We start from the raw sequence: 18,651 nt of genomic DNA, 5'->3' as shown, positions 1-18,651 counted from the left end.
TTGAAAAGATTAGCAAGTGGATGAAGATCCATATCGATAGATTTTTAGCAAGCAAATAGAAGGCACATGGCAACACGAGAAAAAATAGCAAAGAAGAGATCTAACGAGAAAAAAGGCAAACGAAAAAGGAGGCGAGTAAAATGGCAAAATTTTGTGAAGTGGGGGAGATGAAAACGAGAGGCAAATGGCAGATAATGTAAATTGCAAGGAGAAGAGATTTGCGATTAGGAACCTGCTAGATGTTGATGATGTCTCTCCGGCAACGGCGCCAAAAATCCTTTCTAGATGGCTCGTGTCCGCATCAGTTTTTCCCCGAAGAGGAAGGGATGATGCATCACAGCTACGGTAGGTATTTCCCTCAGTGATGAAACCAAGGTTATCGAACCAGTAGGAGAACCAAGCAACACTATGTAAACGATACCTATAGACAAAGAACAAATACTTGCAACCCAATAAATAGATCTCTCGATAAAACAAAATAAATTAAATAAAGAAAAGGTGCAGCAAGGTATTTTTGGGTTTTTAGAATTATAGATCCGAAAACAAAAGCAAATAAAAATAGATCTCGAAGCAAATATGATAAAGAATAGACCCGGGGGCCGTAGATTTCACTAGTGGCTTCTCTCGAGAAAATAGCATACGGCGGGTAAACAAATTACTGTTGGGCAATTGATAGAACTTCAAATAATTATGATGATATCCAGGCAATGATCATTATATGGCATCACGTCCAAGATTAGTAGACCGACTCCTACCTGCATCTACCATTACTCCACACATCGACCGCTATCCAGCATGCATCTAGTGTATTAAGTTCATGGAGAAACGAAGTAATGCAATAAGAATGATGACATGATGTAGACAAGATCTATTCATGTAGGAATAGACCCCATCTTGTTATCCTTAATAGCAACGATCAATACGTGTCTTGCTGCCCCTTTTGTCACTGGGAAAGAACACCGCAAGATCGAACCCATCACAAAGCACCTCTTCCCATGGCAAGAAAAATCGATCTAGTTGGCCTAACTAAACCAAAGCTTCGAAAAAAGAAATACGAGGCTATAAGTAATCATGCATATAAGAGATCAAAACTCACATAATTTTCATGGATTGAATAGTTCTGATCATAAACTCAAAGTTCATCGGATCCGAACAAACACACCGCAAAAAGAGTTACATCAAATAGATCTCCAAGAAACCATTGTATTGAGAATCAAAAAAAGAGAAGAAGCCATCTAGCTACTGCCTACGGACCCGTAGGTCTACAATGAACTACTCACGCATCATCTGAGAGGCACCAATGAGGATGATGAACCCCTCCGTGATGGTGTCTAGATTGGATCTTGTGGTTCTGGAACTTGCGGCGGCTGGAATTGTGTTTCGTCGACTCCCCTAAGGCGCGCCCAGGTGGGTTGTGCCCCCCTTGGGGCACCCCTCTAGTACTTCTTTGGCCCATCTTGTGTCTTCTGGTCCATAAAAAATCTCCAAAAAGTTTCGCTACGTTTGGACTCTGTTTGATATTGCTTCAAAGCGAAGTAAAAAAAAAGCAAAAATCAGGAACTAGCACTGGGCACTATGTCAATAGGTTAGTCCCAAAAATGATATAAAGTTGTTATAAAATGATTCTAAAATATCCAAGAATGATAATATAACAACATGGAACAACCAAAAATTATAGATACGTTGGAGGTGTATCAGCGCTGGAGCTCCGAAGATTGGGCAAGTGATGGCGAGAGGAAGGAGAAGGCGCACACCGATAACAATGGCCGTTCCCCTTTTATAGGCTGCCGAAATACCAAAGGTCCTTTAACTGCGCCGCAGGTCTCTCCACTTCCCGATATACTCGTAATGTTATGCGCGAGTGGGATGATCAAAATCATTGATCATATCAAAAAGCGGGGCACGATCCCCACCTCGATGAGACGTGCCTATGAAGTGGCTGGCTCGAACCGCGCGTCAAGTACTCACAACGGTTCGGTGTTTATGACCGGACGTGACCCTTCGCCGAAAGTTATCAGGCGAAGGCACTGTTCACACTTGAGAGGTTGGCCTTCGAGGCTAAGTAAGACCGATAATCCGGATTCCGGATACTACTTAATGGAGTGCATGACCGAACTTGACCAGATGGTTTTTTTGGAGATTCAACCGAGGAAGATTATTCCGAACACATGGGGAGAGAAGAACTCGCCCGCAAGCTGGAGATTGCAGGTTCAGGAGTTACAAGACGCCGGCGTTGGAGGCTAGTTCGGGGGCTACTGAGGGAGTCCTGGACTAGGGGGTCCACGGGCCGCCGACCTACTTATGGGCCGACGGGTGGCCGACGGTATGACTACTACGAGACCGAGCTACAAGGCGACTCCGTGTCCGGACAGGAAACCCTCGAAGTCTTGGTGTGTCCTCCAAGTCAAGATGGAAGATTCGGCATGTTTATTCCCCTTGTTGTAATCGACCATGTGTAACACTAGTACCCCTAGTGTCTATATAAACCAGAGGGTTTGGTCTGTAGAGGCTAGAACAACAACCATCATCCCACTAGCCTAGGGTTTAGTTCATCTGATCTCGTGGTAGATCGACTCTGTAACCATCCTATACACTTCAATATAATCGAGCATGACGTAGGGTTTTACCTCTTAGAGAGGGCCCGTACCTGGGTAAACATTGTGTCCTTCGTCCCCTGTTCCCCATTGGTCCCAAATCCACAGCTCGGGACACCCTACCCGAGATCCGCCGGTTTTGACACCGACAACATGCTCCACTCGCAAGCTGGTTCGCGCGGTGCTGCGAGGGGTGCATGCGTATGCTGCCAGCCGAGCCACCTAGGGAGACAATGGCTGGTGCGTGATGACACCGGCGCTGCGACCGGTGGTGCACCGAGCTTCCCCTGTCTGCGAGCATAGCTACAATCGACCATGTCAGAGTTGCAACTGGCAAGGGGCAGAGCTGCAATAGGCCAAGATAAAGCTGCAACCGGCAACGACATTGCTACAATCGGTGATGATGGGGGACGAGCGGTGATGATGCGACGATGCTGCTCCATGTGGCGGAGGGCACTCGTGCGACGACGAGCTACACCGCCGAGTCGAGCTGCTGCATTGGGCGACGGGCGATGCTACAATGAGCCACCTACCGCGACAACAGTGCAAGGGCGGCGACGATGAGGACGAGCTGCAACGAGCGGCGAGGATGACGACCCGCGACCGATGGCGAGGGCGACAAGCAATGACCGACGACGAGGGTGGTGGCCGGGAAGGACGACCAACAGGAGACAGAAAACACGTTGTATGTTTGTTTGTTTTTTGAACCAGGCTTGAACCCCTTTCCATTGCAAATGAACGGAAATACATCAGTTCCAGAAAACATTTCAGAGAGAGGGAAAGAGGTAAAGCGAGTTCGGGCATTGCTAGGAAACCCACTGCACCACGCCCGACATCAAGACGAGTGCCATGGGGCGAAAACCTAAACAACACCATATATAAGTCTGCCTACAGGAACAGTTCGACACAAACCATAAGGGCAACTTGGACCCAAAACGAGATCAAGAACAAGCAGGCGAAGACCAAAACGCCATCAGCTTCGTATGGAGTTGCAGTAGCTCGAAGCTATCCCCCCGCGATCGGACGTCTGATTGCTGCGCACGTCTTCATCATCTGCATCGTGCTTGACCTGAGCATCTCAGCCCCCGCGCGAAGCTCCTTGCCATCCTCTTCTTGCTGTAACCTTGCCCAATATAAGAGAAACGAGCACATAGCAAACACAATCTCAAACGGCATTTTGATTTGCTTTTCAAAAGTTGCTCGATTTCGAGCCAGCCAAATGGACCAATAAGCCGCAGCAAGACCAACAGTATAGAACTTAGCTCCAACAGGGAGAAAAGAGTAGCACCAAGCATAATATTGCCATTGGTTGCTGGGACATCTATCAGTTCCCAGAACCATCCCCACACAACATCACACCACCCTCGCAACATGGCATGAAAAAAAACAAATGTTGTGAAGTTTCTGCTTCATTGCAAAACGAGCAACAGGGATTTCCTGGCCACTTCTTTTTCTTCATCACTTGCCTAGTGAGCACAGCATCCTGGGCCAACTGCCACATAAAGAATTTGATTTTAAGAGGAACTTTCGCTTTCCAAATCCATCCTGGGCCAACTATGTTTGTGAAGGGTGGCTACGTGTGCAAGTGGATTGGGGTAGAAAGTGATTGTACTGCCGGGACATCGTGATGGAACGGACAGGAGGCGACCGATCCTGGGTTAGGATCGGTTGACCTACGCCGTTTATCGGCCTTACGCAAAAGCCTTTTGAACCTTGAACAGAGCACGAACTTGCTGAGAACCACACCCGTACGATCGCCAAGCCGACCTGACCGACCTGAGCCCATCCACCCAACCCAGCCCGAGCCGGTTCTTTCTCCCCAATCCATCCGCTCCCACTCCCAACCTCGCCGGTCGCATCCGAACCCCGCCGCGCGCCGCCGGCCCCGCCCGTTCGTCCGAGGTCAGAAGCCAACCGCCGGCGACTGCCGGCCGTCGCGAACCCTCGACGACCCCCCCGGAGATTTCGCTTCGATTCCAACTCGAACCCAGCTCGCGGGAGGTAATTTTCGAGCCCCCCTCCGCGCATTCATCGACTCCCGGTTCGTGGTGCGGTTGCTACGGTCGTTTCGATCCTTGCATGATTCGATCTAGGGTTTGTGGTTCGCGGAATGGGGGTGCTTCTGGTGGGTTAATCGCGTCTGGGTGTTTGATTGTTCCCCATCTCCTGTTCGATTAGTTCGTTTTGTGGAGTAATAACCAGCAGCTCTCTACTATTTTGCAGGCGGTTTCTTCAAGGGTTTGGACTCCGAGCCGGGGATGTACGGACAGGGAGGGGGCTTTAATCCACACTTCCGTCATGCCGCACCACCGCCGCCTCCGCCGCTGTCGCAGCAACCGCTGCCGCCACCACCGCCTCGACCACAAGCTGGGGTGACGGCTGGCTTCCCTCAGCAGTCGCTACCACCGCCACCGCCGTTGGCGCAGTACCCGCAGCCCCCAGCAATGCGTCCACCGCCTGGGCAGTACCACCAGCATGGCATGCTGCCACATCAGAATCAGGCCTATCCCTATGCCCATCTCGGTCAGATGCACCACATGCCAATGCTCCCACATCAGAGGGGTTTTGGGCATATGCAAATGCCTGGGCCGCCGCAAGCCATGTATCAGCCCCCTCCGCAGTATCCCATGCCAGTGCCTCTCCCTCCACCACCACCGCGGCCACCAAGCATTGCTCCAGATAACCTGCCACCTCCACCCCCGCCACCATCTTCTCCCCCTCTCATGCCTCCGTCACCACCAGCTGCTCCAGCAACTGCAGAGTCATATTCAGAGACAGAAGGAAAGGAAGGTGCCCCAGATGGTGGTCATGAAGGCAAAAGTGAGAAAGAAGCAACTGAATTAATTGTGTCTGATGACTCGGATATGGATATGGGTGGTGAGTGGATGCTCCCCACTCTCCACATTGTGTATCACAGCATTCCTTTTTTGCGGGGTTGTATCGTAACATTCAGCTTGGCACATCTTATGGTGCAAGTTGTTAATTACTCTGTGGGTTTATTTGGTATCCTGCCCATTTTACCTGATAGTGGTCCAGTATGTTCTCTTCTTTTTCTGTACAGTTCTATGATCATCAACCTTGTCCATCTGCATAGCAATCTATATGATGGCTAACTATCAATATATCTATGTCCTTCTCCCAATGTACCACTACTCAGACTTCTGGATTGATATGACACTGCATTCAGCTTCATTCTTGAGCTAGTTTATTTCTGTAAATTTACTTTCTGAAGTTAAATTTCAGGAGATGAGGACTCACCATCAAGGGTTCATCTGAGCGTTGTCAATTCTTCGCCTGCTGCTGCTGAATGCTCTGGAGATAATAATACTGTTAATGTGCCAAAGGCTGTTAATGACATGTCCAACCTTGGCAGTGATTTGGCACCTGGCAGCAGTGGGAAGACTAAAACTGGAAATGTGTCTGTCGAAGCTGGGAACCAGTTGCAGTTAATACAACAAGACTATGCCTCAGATGATAGCGAGGACGAGGAGGAGCATACTCGTGCTTCCAGCAACCCTGTGCTGCCTGAAGATAATGAGCCGAATCAATCAAGTGATATAAACACTGAAATTGGTCATCAGCAGGTTACTAATGCAGAGGAAAATGTGAATGCAGCCCCTTGCCTTCAGCAGAATTATGAGCCTAGAATGCATCAGCATAAGGATGAGAGAAGTCCAATAAATCACAACTCAGATGAGCCGGGGCAGCCAGTCACAGAAAGTTTAAGTGGCAGTGAGTCTGCTGGAAGGCAACATAGTGAAAGGCATGGGAGGATCCAGACAAAACGAATCCGTAGCCAGTCACCTATAGCAAGGAGGAGCTGTAGCCTTTCTGGAGAGAACAAGCACAGTCCATCCCAAAGGTACCGGACCTTCTATCATTCACTAAAAAATGCATCCGCTTATCTCCATAAATTGGAAGCCTTTTTTTTGCCTCTAATTCGTTTTACATTCCATCTACTCCCTCCGTTCCTAAATATTTGTCTTTCTAGAGATTTCAGCAAGTGACTCGTACGGAGCAAAATGAGTGAATCTACACTGTAAAATATGTCTATATACATCCAGATGTGGTAGTCCATTTGAAATATCTAAAAAGACAAATATTTAGGAACGGAGGGAGTAGTTTATTATTAGGTCCCCTTCTGGATTTCTAAGAACGCGTTTTTTCTTGTTTCAGTTCATCACATGAAAGGCAAAGCAGGTCACCACTTGCTAAGCGGGTTAATCTTCATCAGAGCAAATCACCACACCATGTGAGTTTGCTACCAGGACACCAATTAGTTGCAAGTTCAGAACCCCAGATGCAGTTTCAGCCAAATGCTATGGCACCATCAAATGATTTCCTGCAGAATCAGATAAGAACCTATCCTGCACCAGATGTTTCTCATCCTAGGCCATTGGATTTCCATCCTCATGCTCCCCAGCCAGTTCTTCCTTCTCAACAGCAGCCTGCTGCCTTCCACAATGATGAGTTTAAGAGCCCTTTTTCCCTCGACAATGCACCAGTTCTTCTTCCAGATGGACGGCCAGAGTTTTCTGCTGGTGTAGGCCTGTCTTATTCAAGTCATCAATCTTCATATAACCAGCAACAGCCTCCTTCTGGCAGTTTGGCTCCGGGAGCTAACATAGCTTACCCATCTTTCCAGATATTTCCATCAAATCTGCCAGGAAGTAGTGACTTGGGTCCTGTACCTATATCTGACATTGTTCTGCCTAAATCGTCTATCAAGCCACACTACAACCCATTTGCATCTACCTTTGAAACAGATCCGACCCTTGATATTAGTCCTATTCAAAGTCCAAATGCAGTTGAGTCTGCTTCAGCAAAAGCAGTAGAGCTCATGAATACAACTAGTCCTTTTGGTCAGTCTGTTCCTGGATCTGGAATTCGTTTCAATGAAAGTTCTGCAGAAGTTGTGCCCAGTCGGCAGAAACAACCTTGTCCTGGCTTTACTCCTATGGGTCCCTATGATCCACTTCTGGATAGTATTGAACCCTCAAGCAATTCAATCAACAAGATGGATCTTGGTCAAGAGGCGAATCTGAGTGCCACTGGTAGTCGCAACGCATCAAAACTTGTGAACATAGAAGTCGAGAGTAAAAATATGCACGGACTCGGGCTTGTTGCCGAATCAGTTGTAGAACTTGGAGAGGTGGCAGCAGATACTGAAACAGGTGTGGTGGAGAATGTAAGTCCTGAGCCCTTGGGTGCTAAAGACTATAGCTCAGATATTCCTGGTGATATCGACAATGACCAGTCATTGGATGTAAGTAAGAAGAGTAAGGACTCCAGATCAATGAAGCTTTTTAAGGTTGCTATTGCAGATTTCGTTAAAGAAGTTCTTAAGCCATCATGGAGGCAGGGAAACATGAGCAGAGAGGCTTTCAAAATGATTGTGAAGAAAACAGTTGATAAGGTCTCTAGTTCGGTTCCTGGCAATCATATACCGAAAACACCAGCCAAGATTAGACAGTATGTCCAGTCTTCTCAAAGGAAAGTAACCAAACTAGTAATGGTATGTCTACACTGCTACCAGCATACTGGTTATGTACTGAATCTGCCAGTACTCTTTCTGGCAATATGTTTACTTTACAGTTTCCAGTATATGGTCATCTTACATGGTTGTTTAAATATCTAAACACCCATGGAAAATATGCTATGCCTGTTATAGTGTGAAACGCAACATATTTTCTTGTCTTCATGCTATTCAGTTCTTAAACTATGATTTTGTAAATGGAGATGTCGAGAATTCTTTGGTAATTGGGTATGAATTTAGCATCATGTAATTCTAGTTTACACTGTTATGTTTGGGAGGCTGGGATTCATCTTAAGTTTTGAATGCTTAAATTAGATAAATAACAACCTGGAGGCAAGCAAGTTTTATTTATTGAACCGTTTACATTGAATTGTTGGAATGTTTTGACAAGAAGGAACAGTTGGAAGGCTATAGTTTTTCAACAGTTTGCTGATGCTCTGTCTAATTGGCTGAGATGTTGAGTTTATTTAGGATGAATAAAGGCATTCTTGTGCACTTTTTGTTCTTCTAGCGTTCTTATTTTGGTTGCTGGTTTCAGTTTTAGGTGTTGGTTATTTTAGTTTCCAGATTGTGTAGGCTTCTTATGGCAATGAAGCCTTGCAGTCTGTTACAGTAGTAAATTTGTTTTAAGTATTAATATGTTTCAGCAGGTAACTCCCTTACCGTTTTCCGAGAAAAAAGTGAACAAATTGGAAGAACAGCTATGCATGGGTGCACATAATTCTAAGTTTTACATATATATAGCGTTTCACACGCTCTTTACTTGTGTTCAGCATAATTATGTTTGTATATGTATGTACCAATCGATTTATTTCATTTCTTCAGGGTTATGTTGACAAGTATGTGAAGTTATAGCTGCATCCTTAAATTGGGCTGGGCCAATCAGAAGAGACTTCCTTTGCAGTTGTAGAACCTGTGAAGAATACTGATTCAGGCGGCAAGTCGTGTATTGTTCTCTTGGAACATCTATTTACATGAGAAAGCCCTTTAGCAAGAAGGTATTCTTGTAAGTACTGAGGGAATGGCTGTATTAGAATCACGTGTTTAAAACATCAGTTCCATATTCGGTTAAGTTGCTGCCTAGTCCTGTTCTGTTGGTTGTAAAGCACTTTGTTGATATTTTCTTTCCCTTTCCACCCAACACAGGGTAAGTGATAGGCCTGATAGCAGGATGATGTAATTTTTGTTGAGCTGGTTTCTTTAGAACATCCATTTTTGTATTTTTGTAGTAGTACTTAAGTGTGGACCAAGGCGTCATGCTTACCTTCATCAGATGATCTTACATGTCCTTGCTGCTGATAGTCTAGATTTAATCGTGAAGATCAAGTACAAAAGGAACTGGTGGAAAGATCAAACTATTCTCTTTTAAGTCGGAGCAATCATTAGTGTTTCGTTTTGGGAGTCCTGTTATTTCCTCAGGAGCTCAAGCCATGGTCTGGTCGAATTCACTTGGAGAAAATTTGCTAGCACAGGTTTTGCAGTATCAAGCCTTTATTTAGATAGATATAGGAAAATACTGTAGCTTATTTGCATTTATTGGTCTGCGTGGGGTGTCCCTCCCTGAAGTCAATCTATTTGTTGGATTGAGTTGTGCTTTCAAATAGTATAAGAAGAGGATAATGGACTATATCTGATTGAAGCTTGGGAGATCTGATGATTTCCACCAAAGTTGGTGAGCCTTTTATATTAACCCCTAATCGTTTTAATTTTCCATCCCGATTTATTTTATTTTTAAAAGGCACACTATTTTTCTCTAGCCGTTTCAAAATTCTGTAGAGCATATAATACTGTGCAGAAAAAAGATTTTAAATGTGAACAACATCAATGTGAATAAGTTGATATTGCAGAGTTCAGTTTGAGCTCCCGACGTCTCCAGTTCCTTTGCCATTGTGTCCTTGCCCTGTCGTGTCAAGCACATTTCAAGTCTTTGCCAGTTCTTTTTTTTTTTGAGGGATGTGAAAGTCTTTGCCAGCTAGAGCCTAGAGCGAGGGCAGGGATTAATGGCCTCAGCATCTCTCTCACTGGGCTGAGTTGGGCTGAGCAGGGAGAGAGAATTGGGCGGGCCATTGTCATCAAAGTCTGGGGCCATGGCCCTTTTTTCCAGGGGTCCAGCTCGCCCCCTGGCGATTGATGATTAGTCTGGAAAGGAAAATCATCCTAAACAAGCCCTCTCCACTGCCTCTCCTTTCTCCCTTCCGCTGGCGCGCCTTGCTCTGCATCTCCTCGCCTTCGATCTCTCTCTACCGGCGGGCCTCCTCGCTGTCGCTGCTGCCGAGGTACAGCTTCCGTCCCGGCCCCTCCCCTCAGCCCACTCCTTCCCCTCCCCTCCCCTCCCCTAACAGTGGATTCATTCGTATGCCATCAACTTTGTAATAGCTCATTGGTTACTGGCGTAGTTTTTTATTCAAGAAACTTCGTAATAGCTCATCTCGTGAGTACTACTCAGCAAATATTGCGACGATACTGCTTTCGTACTAGGTTGAGTATGTTTGACTTCATGGTGGTTTTGTCTTTGGTAAAAGGTTCATAGATTAGTTTCAGAGTTACCAGCAATCAAGTCTGGTACTAGAAAACAGTAGGATTGATTTTTCTGATTCATCTGGAGAGCAAGCATGGCTTGATTCATCTTTGGTGAGAGTCGCCGTCGTGAGAGGATTGGACGGGTTTATCATTTGTGTAGCCACCTAAACGTAGTGACAACAATGCCAGCTAAACTGTGAATTGGCTTCTCATGTTATCCTGAAATCTGGCTGTATTCAAGTTTTTTGTTCTCTTCCTCTTGCAGGCTGTTTGTTGCCCATCCAGTAGATTGTGAATTGCTGTAGACAAGAGGCACATTGGCCACAATGGCTCTAACACTCCTACGAGGGATCAGAACACAAACCTTATTTGGAGCAAATGCAGGCCTGTTCTGTACCACTCGACGTCATCCGCTAGCCCACTTCACAACTAGGGTGGAGAGCGTGCAGACTAGTGAGCCCAAATCAGTGCGCAAATCAATTCAACAGGCCACCAAGGAGGCGGCGGAGCACAAGACACAAGGTTTTGAAGCGGTGATCGGCATTGAGACCCATGTCCAGCTCTCGACCATCACAAAGGCATTTTGCTCCTGCCCCTACGACTATGGCTCCCAGCCAAACAGCACCGTTTGCCCCACCTGCATGGGCCACCCCGGGACATTGCCGGTTCTGAACGCAAAGGTTGTTGAATGTGCTGTCAAGCTAGGCCTCGCTCTCAACTGTGAGATTTCCATGACATCCAAGTTTGACCGAAAGCAGTACTTCTACCCAGACCTGCCCAAGGGATACCAGATTTCGCAGTTTGACATTCCGATTGCTGAGAAGGGTTACCTTGATTTGGATATTCCAATGGAGTTTGGTGGTGGTCACAGGCGATTTGGGGTCACGCGGGTTCATATGGAAGAAGATGCTGGCAAGCTGCTTCACTCTGAATCCGGGAGTTTTTCTCAGGTTTTCCTTGTTATTTCCTAACTAAGTACCTGTTTCCTGTTATATTTTATTCTCATTCTATTCTGCGATGCTCTGTGATATGGCCCTGGAATCATGGAAAAGTTGACATTCACCACAGCGCAACAGTACATTTCTAAACCGATGCATTCATAAATGCTAAAGATGAGGAGTCATGGAATTTACTTAAGAGACGAACTCTCTGACACATTGGACTGTAACTGAGAAGATCAAGTAATACAGGGAATTGTGTTTCTTGTACATTTGATGCTAGAGGGGGCATATAATAAGAGGAAACTGTACTTTCTGTCATACAGAAGGTAAGTACCAATCTCATATCAAACATAAATTCAAATCCTACACATCATGGGGCAAGAGCAGCTTAATTGCACTTGATGTCAGATCACTGTGTTTAGATCTTTGCCTTTCATAGAAGCAAAGAGGCCTTCTCAAATCTGATACAAGAACATGAGGTTTGGGCAATCTGTAACAAGGTGTCATTACATGTGTGGTTATGTGAAAGCATCGCTAGACAATGTGCTTGTGCACCAGCTCATCCAATCTATGACAGAAAATCATAGATAGAGAGAACAAGTAATAAAATAGAGCAAATTCAGCATCAAACAATTATGTACTGGCTCATTGTATTGGTAGCTACAACTTTAAAGTCATTAAAGTGGTTGCTATTCTGGTTGGCTAGGTTGACCTAAATAGAGCCGGCGTCCCTTTGCTAGAGATTGTCTCAGAACCAGATATGAGGACAGGCATAGAGGCTGCTGAGTATGGTGCTGAGATACAAAGGGTTGTTAGATACCTGGGAGTGGGCAATGGCAACATGCAGGAAGGTTCCCTCCGCTGTGATGTCAATGTATCTGTCCGGCCTATTGGACAATCAGAATTCGGTACAAAGGTAACCATCAAAACTTTAGACTTCCTCAACTGTTTTTATTCTGTATTAATATATTCCATGCCGACAACATTTGCATCAGTGTTATGATCTGATGATTCGTCAATGCACTTTATGTCCGAAGCACATGCTAGGCCATTAAAGCCTAGATTTCTTGCAAAGCTATCAGTTTAAACAATAAAATCCCTTTATGATTTTCTCAGATATTTTCAGTACATCATATAAAACTGACATTGCATGTTATATAGGTAGAATCAGAAGTTATTTGGTTAGCCATTTGGTGAGTGCATGAAATATCTCAATTTTTTAGAGGTTAACTTCTTTGTATAGGAAAAGAAAATCATGTATGCTTGTAAAAATTGTAGATATTTTCCCTTATTATCCTGAGTTATTTTTCTTTCCCTTCAAAACATCCTGTCTTGTCATTGGTTGAATTCATCCTAGATGAAAATCCTTCATGCATGCTGCAATGACTGTCTGTTCGATCAAGCGCGCTTGTATGGAAATCTTAGCAACCATGGACATTACAACGGGACCATTATTTTAAAAGGCGATAACTTCTGAGTTTTTGTAGCTATTGTAAGATGACAATGTGGCGTCACAGGCTTCTTTCAATTCTAATTTCTGACAGGTTGAAATAAAGAATATGAACTCATTTTCTGAAATAAGTAGGGCAATAGATTATGAGATATCCCGACAGATTCTTCTTCACAAAGAAAGCCAGGCTGACAAAATTGTACAGGAAACCCGTCTATGGGATGAATCTTCTCAGGTTGTTGCCTCACCTCGCTGGTTGACTTTTGTTTTCACCTATTGGTCTTTTTCTACCATCTTTAAATTCGTTTCATTGTCTGCACTCAGAAAACTTTTACAATGCGGAAAAAGGAGGGACTTGCCGACTACAGATATTTTCCTGAGCCTGATCTTCCTGAAGTTGTTCTGACTAGTGATTACATTGATGAAATTCGTAATTCAATGCCGGAGCTTCCAGAGGCAAAGCGTAGGCGTTATGAGAACATGGGGCTCAGCATGCAAGATGTTATTTTCCTTGCTAATGACGATATTGTAATTATCTTCTGTATTACTCTCATTTTTACTTTGTCATGCATGTTATGTTACTGAAGTATATTTCAAAGTGTGATATGTGTATGTTCGTCCCAGGTTGCTCATTTCTTCGATTCTACACTTGAGCGTGGTGCTGATGCAAAGCTGGCTGCTAATTGGATCATGGGTGACATTACGGCTTATCTGAAGAATGAAAAGCTCTCTATTGATGAAATTAAACTAACACCTCTTGAGCTTTCTGAACTGATTGCATTCATAAAGAATGGTACTATCAGTGGGAAGATTGGCAAGGAGGTAACTATTCTTAAGTATTGTTGTTTGTGTGTCACGCCTTTTGGACTTTGATTTGGTTGAAGCACTTCTGGGTTGTTTGCAGTCTCTTCCATTTGATGGTGCTGCACTGATTATGATGGCCAAAACTTGAATTTTGACAGTTTCTTTTGCACTATGTCAGTCTGAAGATTTGCATAGTTTTCAGTTACAAAAAGAAATAAGATTTGCATAGTTGGGTGGCTATGGAAAAGATAAGTTTCAAAATAGGAAAGGAAAACACTATCTGTTTCCGCTGCTGCCTCTGGGGAATTTTTTGCAGATTGCACAAGAATGAACTTTAGTACTTTAGTTATTCTGAAATATTTTGCATGCCTTCCTGACACTTTCTGTTATAAAAAATTGCAGTCTTGTTAGGTTTTAGTACCATTAGTCATAGTTAGTTTATAATACCATTTCCGATTCTGCCCTTGCAGATTCTTGTTGAGCTCATTACCAAAGGCGGAACTGTTAAGTCGGTGATAGAGGAGAAAGATTTGGTTCAGGTAATGTGGTCACACTAGAACCATTTCGAATCACACAGTAGTTTGAATGTCGTCAGATATTATGATCACTGCAGCCCTGCTGTGCTGAGGAATAATCAAGTAGTAACAAACATCCTGAAGCTAGTGAGAAAAAAAAATCGATGCGCCCTTCTGATTTACTACCTCTGTTTATTTTTATAAGACGTTTTAGACATTCAGACACTGTTCAAAACAGTACAAAGCAAGCTGTCGGAAACGTCTTATAAAAACAAATGGAGGGAGTACTATATTACTTCTACTGTAGCAGATGAGATTTTAGTGCCTTTAATTTCTGCCTGGGTTTTTTCTGAGTGAAAAACTGTACTGCTGGATATGACAGATAGCAGATCCAGCAGCAATTGAGGCCATGGTAGATAAAGTACTCGCCGAGAATCCGAAGCAACTTGAGCAGTATCGGGCTGGGAAAACCAAGTTGCAGGGATTTTTCGCTGGCCAGGTTTGTGATATTTTTGAATCTGGAGCTGTGTTCCCCTCACTATATTCTTTTGCCCCTGCAGTCCCGATAGCTGATCATATTATTTAAATTGATTCCAGGTGATGAAAGCATCGAAAGGTAAAGCAAGTCCTGTTTTATTGAACAAAATCCTCGGGGAGAAGTTGAAGGGCAATTAAAATTGCCGAGGGGTGTTTCGGCACACAGAGAATATTTTGCCCTTGATGAGTGAACCATCAGATTAACTAAAGTGAAACCCTGCAGCGGAACCGCATTCTTTTGTAAAGACACTTGGAGTTTTTTTTTTGAGTTGTTGATTGTTTTTTAGATAGCTAACCGCTTATTCCAAGCGGTGACACTTGGAGTTTGAAGTGTTGATTACATTTCGCTCTCTTTTCACTAGAGAGTGGATTTTCGAAAAGCAATCCAGTTCACATGATACAATGAAGGATATGCATGGTATGTGTTTGAGCTGATAATAGACTGGCGTGGCGTGTTGTGCAGATGAATCAGTTGCGTATGCTTACATGTTTCTACTCGCGTCTTTTTTGCATTTGATCTTACGCGGCTGTAAACTCATTTTTAATTTGGATACACCAGTTACGATCCTGAATGTGGCTTTACTTTTTGAACTACTACCAAGTTAAGCCCTTGAGTTTGTTCCAGCATTAGCATATCATTTTGAACTACTATTAAGTTGCTTAATTTTCGGTAATACGCGTATCAGCCCGGGCTCATCTCACTTTGATGAGCAGTAAATTCTAAAAAATAGTAAAAAGAATCATCAAAGATGCTCAGGTGCTCGAGGAGCGTGCAGATGTTCGCGGTATTTGGACATTCTAGGACCTTAGACAAAAAAAAATTCGGATCCAAATAGTGCTCTTTTTCGAAGTTTCTTTTGAAGCAATTTTTTTTGTCACAACCTCCTCAAATCTTCAAACACACACGAAGTTTTGCACTCACATCACTCATTCAGGCATCTTGCATGCCGAAAAATTTCAGATTCTTTTGAATTTGTTTCGTATTTTATTTGATTTTACTGTTCCCGACCAGGCACCGAATCGCCACACTCCTTAATTTTGAACTACTACTTTTTTACTATTAAGTTGCTAATTTGCCAGCCATTGCAATATGCTACTCTTTTCATGAATAACATTATACTTTCGGTAAGTGATTCCTTTGTTGGTCATTCAAACCACGGGAAAGTAATATGGCAACTAATTGCATGTGCAACTCATATTCTCACACCTCATGTTTCCAAAAATTGTGAAATAATTTAGGGATGTTATACAATGTGCATCTGCGAAGATATATTCACAAGAACATTACTGTGAAAGGTAGTACAAACTATGCAATGTGTACATACTGTGGAGTTAATAAAGACTTAATTACACTATAGTTATTTATATTTCTACTAGTGTGTGTACTCTTTTGTTCCAATTATTTTCTGCTTCCTTTAACCATTTTCAGTTTAGAGCTTGTGAAGAAGAGTTTCCATGCCGGCTCGCGGTGTGCAGAGAGCTTCCAGAGCGACGGCCTTGAACATGACGATCCCGGAACTGGCGGCCATGTCGACCTCTTCATCCCCGACCCTTTTCCAATCGAAGCACTGGATGAGCGTGCCAAGAACCATACCCATGGTCCTCATGGCGAGGCTCTCCCCGGGGCACTTGCGCCTTCCCATCCCGAAGGACATCATGAGCTTCCCCTCGGCGCCGCCATGCTCGAACCTCTCCGGCCTGAACTCCTCGGGCGCCGGTCCCCACTCAGCCGGGTCGCGGTGGATGGCGTACGCGTTGACGAGCACGATGGTGCCCGCGGCGACGTCGTACCCGTGGAGCTGGCAGTCGGCGGCGGCCTCGTGTGGTAGCAGCAGCGGCGCGGCCGGGCACAGCCGCATCGTCTCATTGATGATGCAGTGGAGGTAAGGAAGGTGGGGCAGGTCCTTCTTGTCGAGGAGGCGGCTCGGCTCGCCGCTGAGGTGCGCGTCGATCTCTTCCTGTGCCTTCTTTAGCACCGCCGGGTGGTTCAGCAGGAGCGCCATCGCCCATTCCGTCGTCGTCGACGTCGTCTCTGTCCCGACGCCAAGAAGATTCTTCCATCCAAAATTCCAAATACGAGAAGATTAGTTTGAAATAATCAGGGCACGAACGGTAACGGAGCTTGAATGGAACCGATGACAGAGACTCACGGCGACGAGGGCGGCGATGAAATTGTCCGTGTAGAGGTCGGGCTCTGACTTCTGCAGCGAGAGCATGACGCCGATCATGCCCTGCTCCTCCTCCTGCTTGTCGGCGGCGGCCTGCTGCTTCCGCCTCTCCCTGTCGATGAGCTTGTAGATGAAGGCGTTCCTCCGACTGGTTGTGTCCGCCAGCTGCCGCCCGACGCCTCGCCAGTCGAACCAGCGTAGCACCGGCAGGTAGTCCCACAGGTTGGCGACACCGACGAGCGGCACGATGGCGTCCACGACGTCCTTCATCTCCCGCGCCTCCTGGGACATGTCCGCTTCGTCGTCGGAGTAGGTGTTCCTGCTCCGCGCGAGGACCTCCATGAGGACGCTGTGGGAGAGGTCGAACAGCCGCCGCTTCAGCTCCACCCTCGCCGCACCGCCGGCGGTAAGGCGCGCGAGGCGGCGCACCAGGGCGCGCAGCTCGCGGGCGACGACGGCGTCGGACATGAGGTCGACGCGGCGCGCGGAGAGGAGGTGCACGACGGCGACGCGGCGCGCGGCGCGCCAGTGGGCGCCGTAGTTGGCGAGGGTGAGCACGGTGTAGTCGAAGGAGACCTCCCGCACGGACGGGAAGTGGGGGCGGTTGGCGATCGTGGCGTCGAGGTCGGAGGAGAAGCACTCCCTGGCGAGCTCCGCCGAGGTGACGACGACGGCGGGGCGCGAGCCGAGGCGGAGGGAGAAGACCGGGCCGTGGCGCGCGGCGAGGCGCGCGAGCGTGGCGTGCAGCGGCTTCTTGAGGAAGGGGAGGTGGCCAAGGAACGGGACCGCCAGCGCCGGGCCGGGTGGCAGCCGTCGCCGCTTCTTGGTGAGGAAGGAGCGGAGCAAAAGGGCGGTGAGAAAGGTGATGGCGGCGACGTAGAAGAAGGGGAAGCTACCCATCTCCATTGTTCTTTCTGCGGTGCTCATAAATCACACGGACAAGGGGGATTGGAGAGGGAAGCTGGGGCTCGGGAGGTAGACAGAAGCAATCTCTCACTGGGGATTGGAAATCCGGAGATATGCAGGCAGGAGGGAAGAAGAGTGGTCGTCCCTCTCAGGTAGTCAGGTATGACTATTCTGCTCTTCCTTTTTTTTTCCTCGCCGCGTTCCAGCCGCGCACGCCAGTCCAATGTCCACCGAAGCCCATCTCGGGGCCCAGTACGTGACACGAGGCTAGAGTAGCCTTTTTGTTTTCTGACGAGGCAAGTCCGCGAGTGACACGAAGCTAGCTGATCAAGTTGGACTCGTGAGGTGTTTGCAACTTTAAAGTGTGTGTCCATGGTGCAACTGACATGCGCGGTGATGCCACAGGTCAAGCTGCGTGTGCGGAATGGTCAGCTGACCATGTTTAAATCGGAGGTAAGAGTACTAGAGACCCGTAAACTTGTATCGGATGTGATGGTTTAGTTCACAAAGTTGCAAAAAAGATCAACTCATCCACAAACTTGAAACACATGAGATGATTCAAATGGCGCCTGGCTGGCAGCTTCGTAGAACAGCCGCTCGGTACGGGGTTTTTGCGGAAAACCCCTCCATGTTTATGAAAATCATACCTGCGGTACATACCTGGGCTGCTTCTTAGTTAT

General features: G+C 46.1%; 3 protein-coding genes across 4 annotated transcripts; 2 read left to right on the top strand and 1 right to left on the bottom strand.

Moving 5' to 3' along the window:
• The first annotated feature begins 4,301 nt into the window (after positions 1-4,301).
• LOC123052936 (YLP motif-containing protein 1) lies at positions 4,302-9,399 on the top strand. Of its 2 annotated transcripts, none has more exons than XM_044476305.1 (5): positions 4,302-4,595; positions 4,818-5,471; positions 5,838-6,456; positions 6,771-8,109; positions 8,956-9,399. In XM_044476305.1, the coding sequence occupies exons 2-5, from the start codon at positions 4,853-4,855 to the stop codon at positions 8,983-8,985; spliced, it is 2,607 nt and encodes an 868-aa protein (XP_044332240.1). In that variant the 5' UTR covers positions 4,302-4,595; positions 4,818-4,852; the 3' UTR covers positions 8,986-9,399. The 2 variants fall into 2 exon arrangements, with proteins under 2 accessions (XP_044332240.1, XP_044332239.1); XM_044476304.1 differs by lacking the exon at positions 4,302-4,595 and adding an exon at positions 4,659-4,719.
• Positions 9,400-10,224: 825 nt separating this feature from the next.
• Positions 10,225-15,365, top strand: LOC123052937 (glutamyl-tRNA(Gln) amidotransferase subunit B, chloroplastic/mitochondrial). The gene is made up of 9 exons (XM_044476306.1): positions 10,225-10,406; positions 10,916-11,600; positions 12,298-12,507; positions 13,136-13,276; positions 13,366-13,569; positions 13,666-13,863; positions 14,316-14,384; positions 14,743-14,859; positions 14,958-15,365. Exons 2-9 carry the CDS (start codon positions 10,977-10,979, stop codon positions 15,033-15,035), a joined length of 1,641 nt encoding a protein of 546 aa, XP_044332241.1. The 5' UTR covers positions 10,225-10,406; positions 10,916-10,976; the 3' UTR covers positions 15,036-15,365.
• A 743-nt stretch (positions 15,366-16,108) lies between these two features.
• LOC123052935 (cytochrome P450 81Q32) lies at positions 16,109-18,112 on the bottom strand. Its single transcript, XM_044476303.1, has 2 exons — positions 17,048-18,112; positions 16,109-16,951 (listed from the first exon to the last, which is right to left on the bottom strand). The coding sequence occupies exons 1-2, from the start codon at positions 17,990-17,992 to the stop codon at positions 16,328-16,330; spliced, it is 1,569 nt and encodes a 522-aa protein (XP_044332238.1). The 5' UTR covers positions 17,993-18,112; the 3' UTR covers positions 16,109-16,327.
• Between the last annotated feature and the right edge of the window lie 539 nt (positions 18,113-18,651).

The sequence above is a fragment of the Triticum aestivum genome, chromosome 2D (genome assembly GCF_018294505.1).
Source record: "Triticum aestivum cultivar Chinese Spring chromosome 2D, IWGSC CS RefSeq v2.1, whole genome shotgun sequence".
NCBI classification, from domain to species: Eukaryota; Viridiplantae; Streptophyta; class Magnoliopsida; order Poales; family Poaceae; genus Triticum; species Triticum aestivum.
The sequence above is the reverse complement of the archived record's forward strand: the minus strand, read 5'-3'. Positions and strand labels throughout refer to the sequence as shown.

What these genes read in the sequence shown, in the direction of transcription:
- LOC123052936 (XM_044476304.1), top strand. Translation starts at nt 4,674, where the DNA reads ATGATTCGATCTAGGGTTTGTGGTTCGCGGAATGGGGGTGCTTCTG. An exon ending in AAGCACAGTCCATCCCAAAG is followed by an intron (nt 6,457 to 6,770) that starts GTACCGGACCTT and finishes TTCTTGTTTCAG; the next exon opens with TTCATCACATGAAAGGCAAA. An exon ending in AAGTAACCAAACTAGTAATG is followed by an intron (nt 8,110 to 8,955) that starts GTATGTCTACAC and finishes TCATTTCTTCAG; the next exon opens with GGTTATGTTGACAAGTATGT.
- LOC123052937 (XM_044476306.1), top strand. Translation starts at nt 10,977, where the DNA reads ATGGCTCTAACACTCCTACGAGGGATCAGAACACAAACCTTATTTGGA. An exon ending in AATCAGAATTCGGTACAAAG is followed by an intron (nt 12,508 to 13,135) that starts GTAACCATCAAA and finishes AATTTCTGACAG; the next exon opens with GTTGAAATAAAGAATATGAA. An exon ending in AGGGATTTTTCGCTGGCCAG is followed by an intron (nt 14,860 to 14,957) that starts GTTTGTGATATT and finishes AATTGATTCCAG; the next exon opens with GTGATGAAAGCATCGAAAGG.
- LOC123052935 (XM_044476303.1), bottom strand. Translation starts at nt 17,992, where the DNA reads ATGAGCACCGCAGAAAGAACAATGGAGATGGGTAGCTTCCCCTTCTTC. An exon ending in TCATCGCCGCCCTCGTCGCC is followed by an intron (nt 16,952 to 17,047) that starts GTGAGTCTCTGT and finishes TTTGGATGGAAG; the next exon opens with AATCTTCTTGGCGTCGGGAC.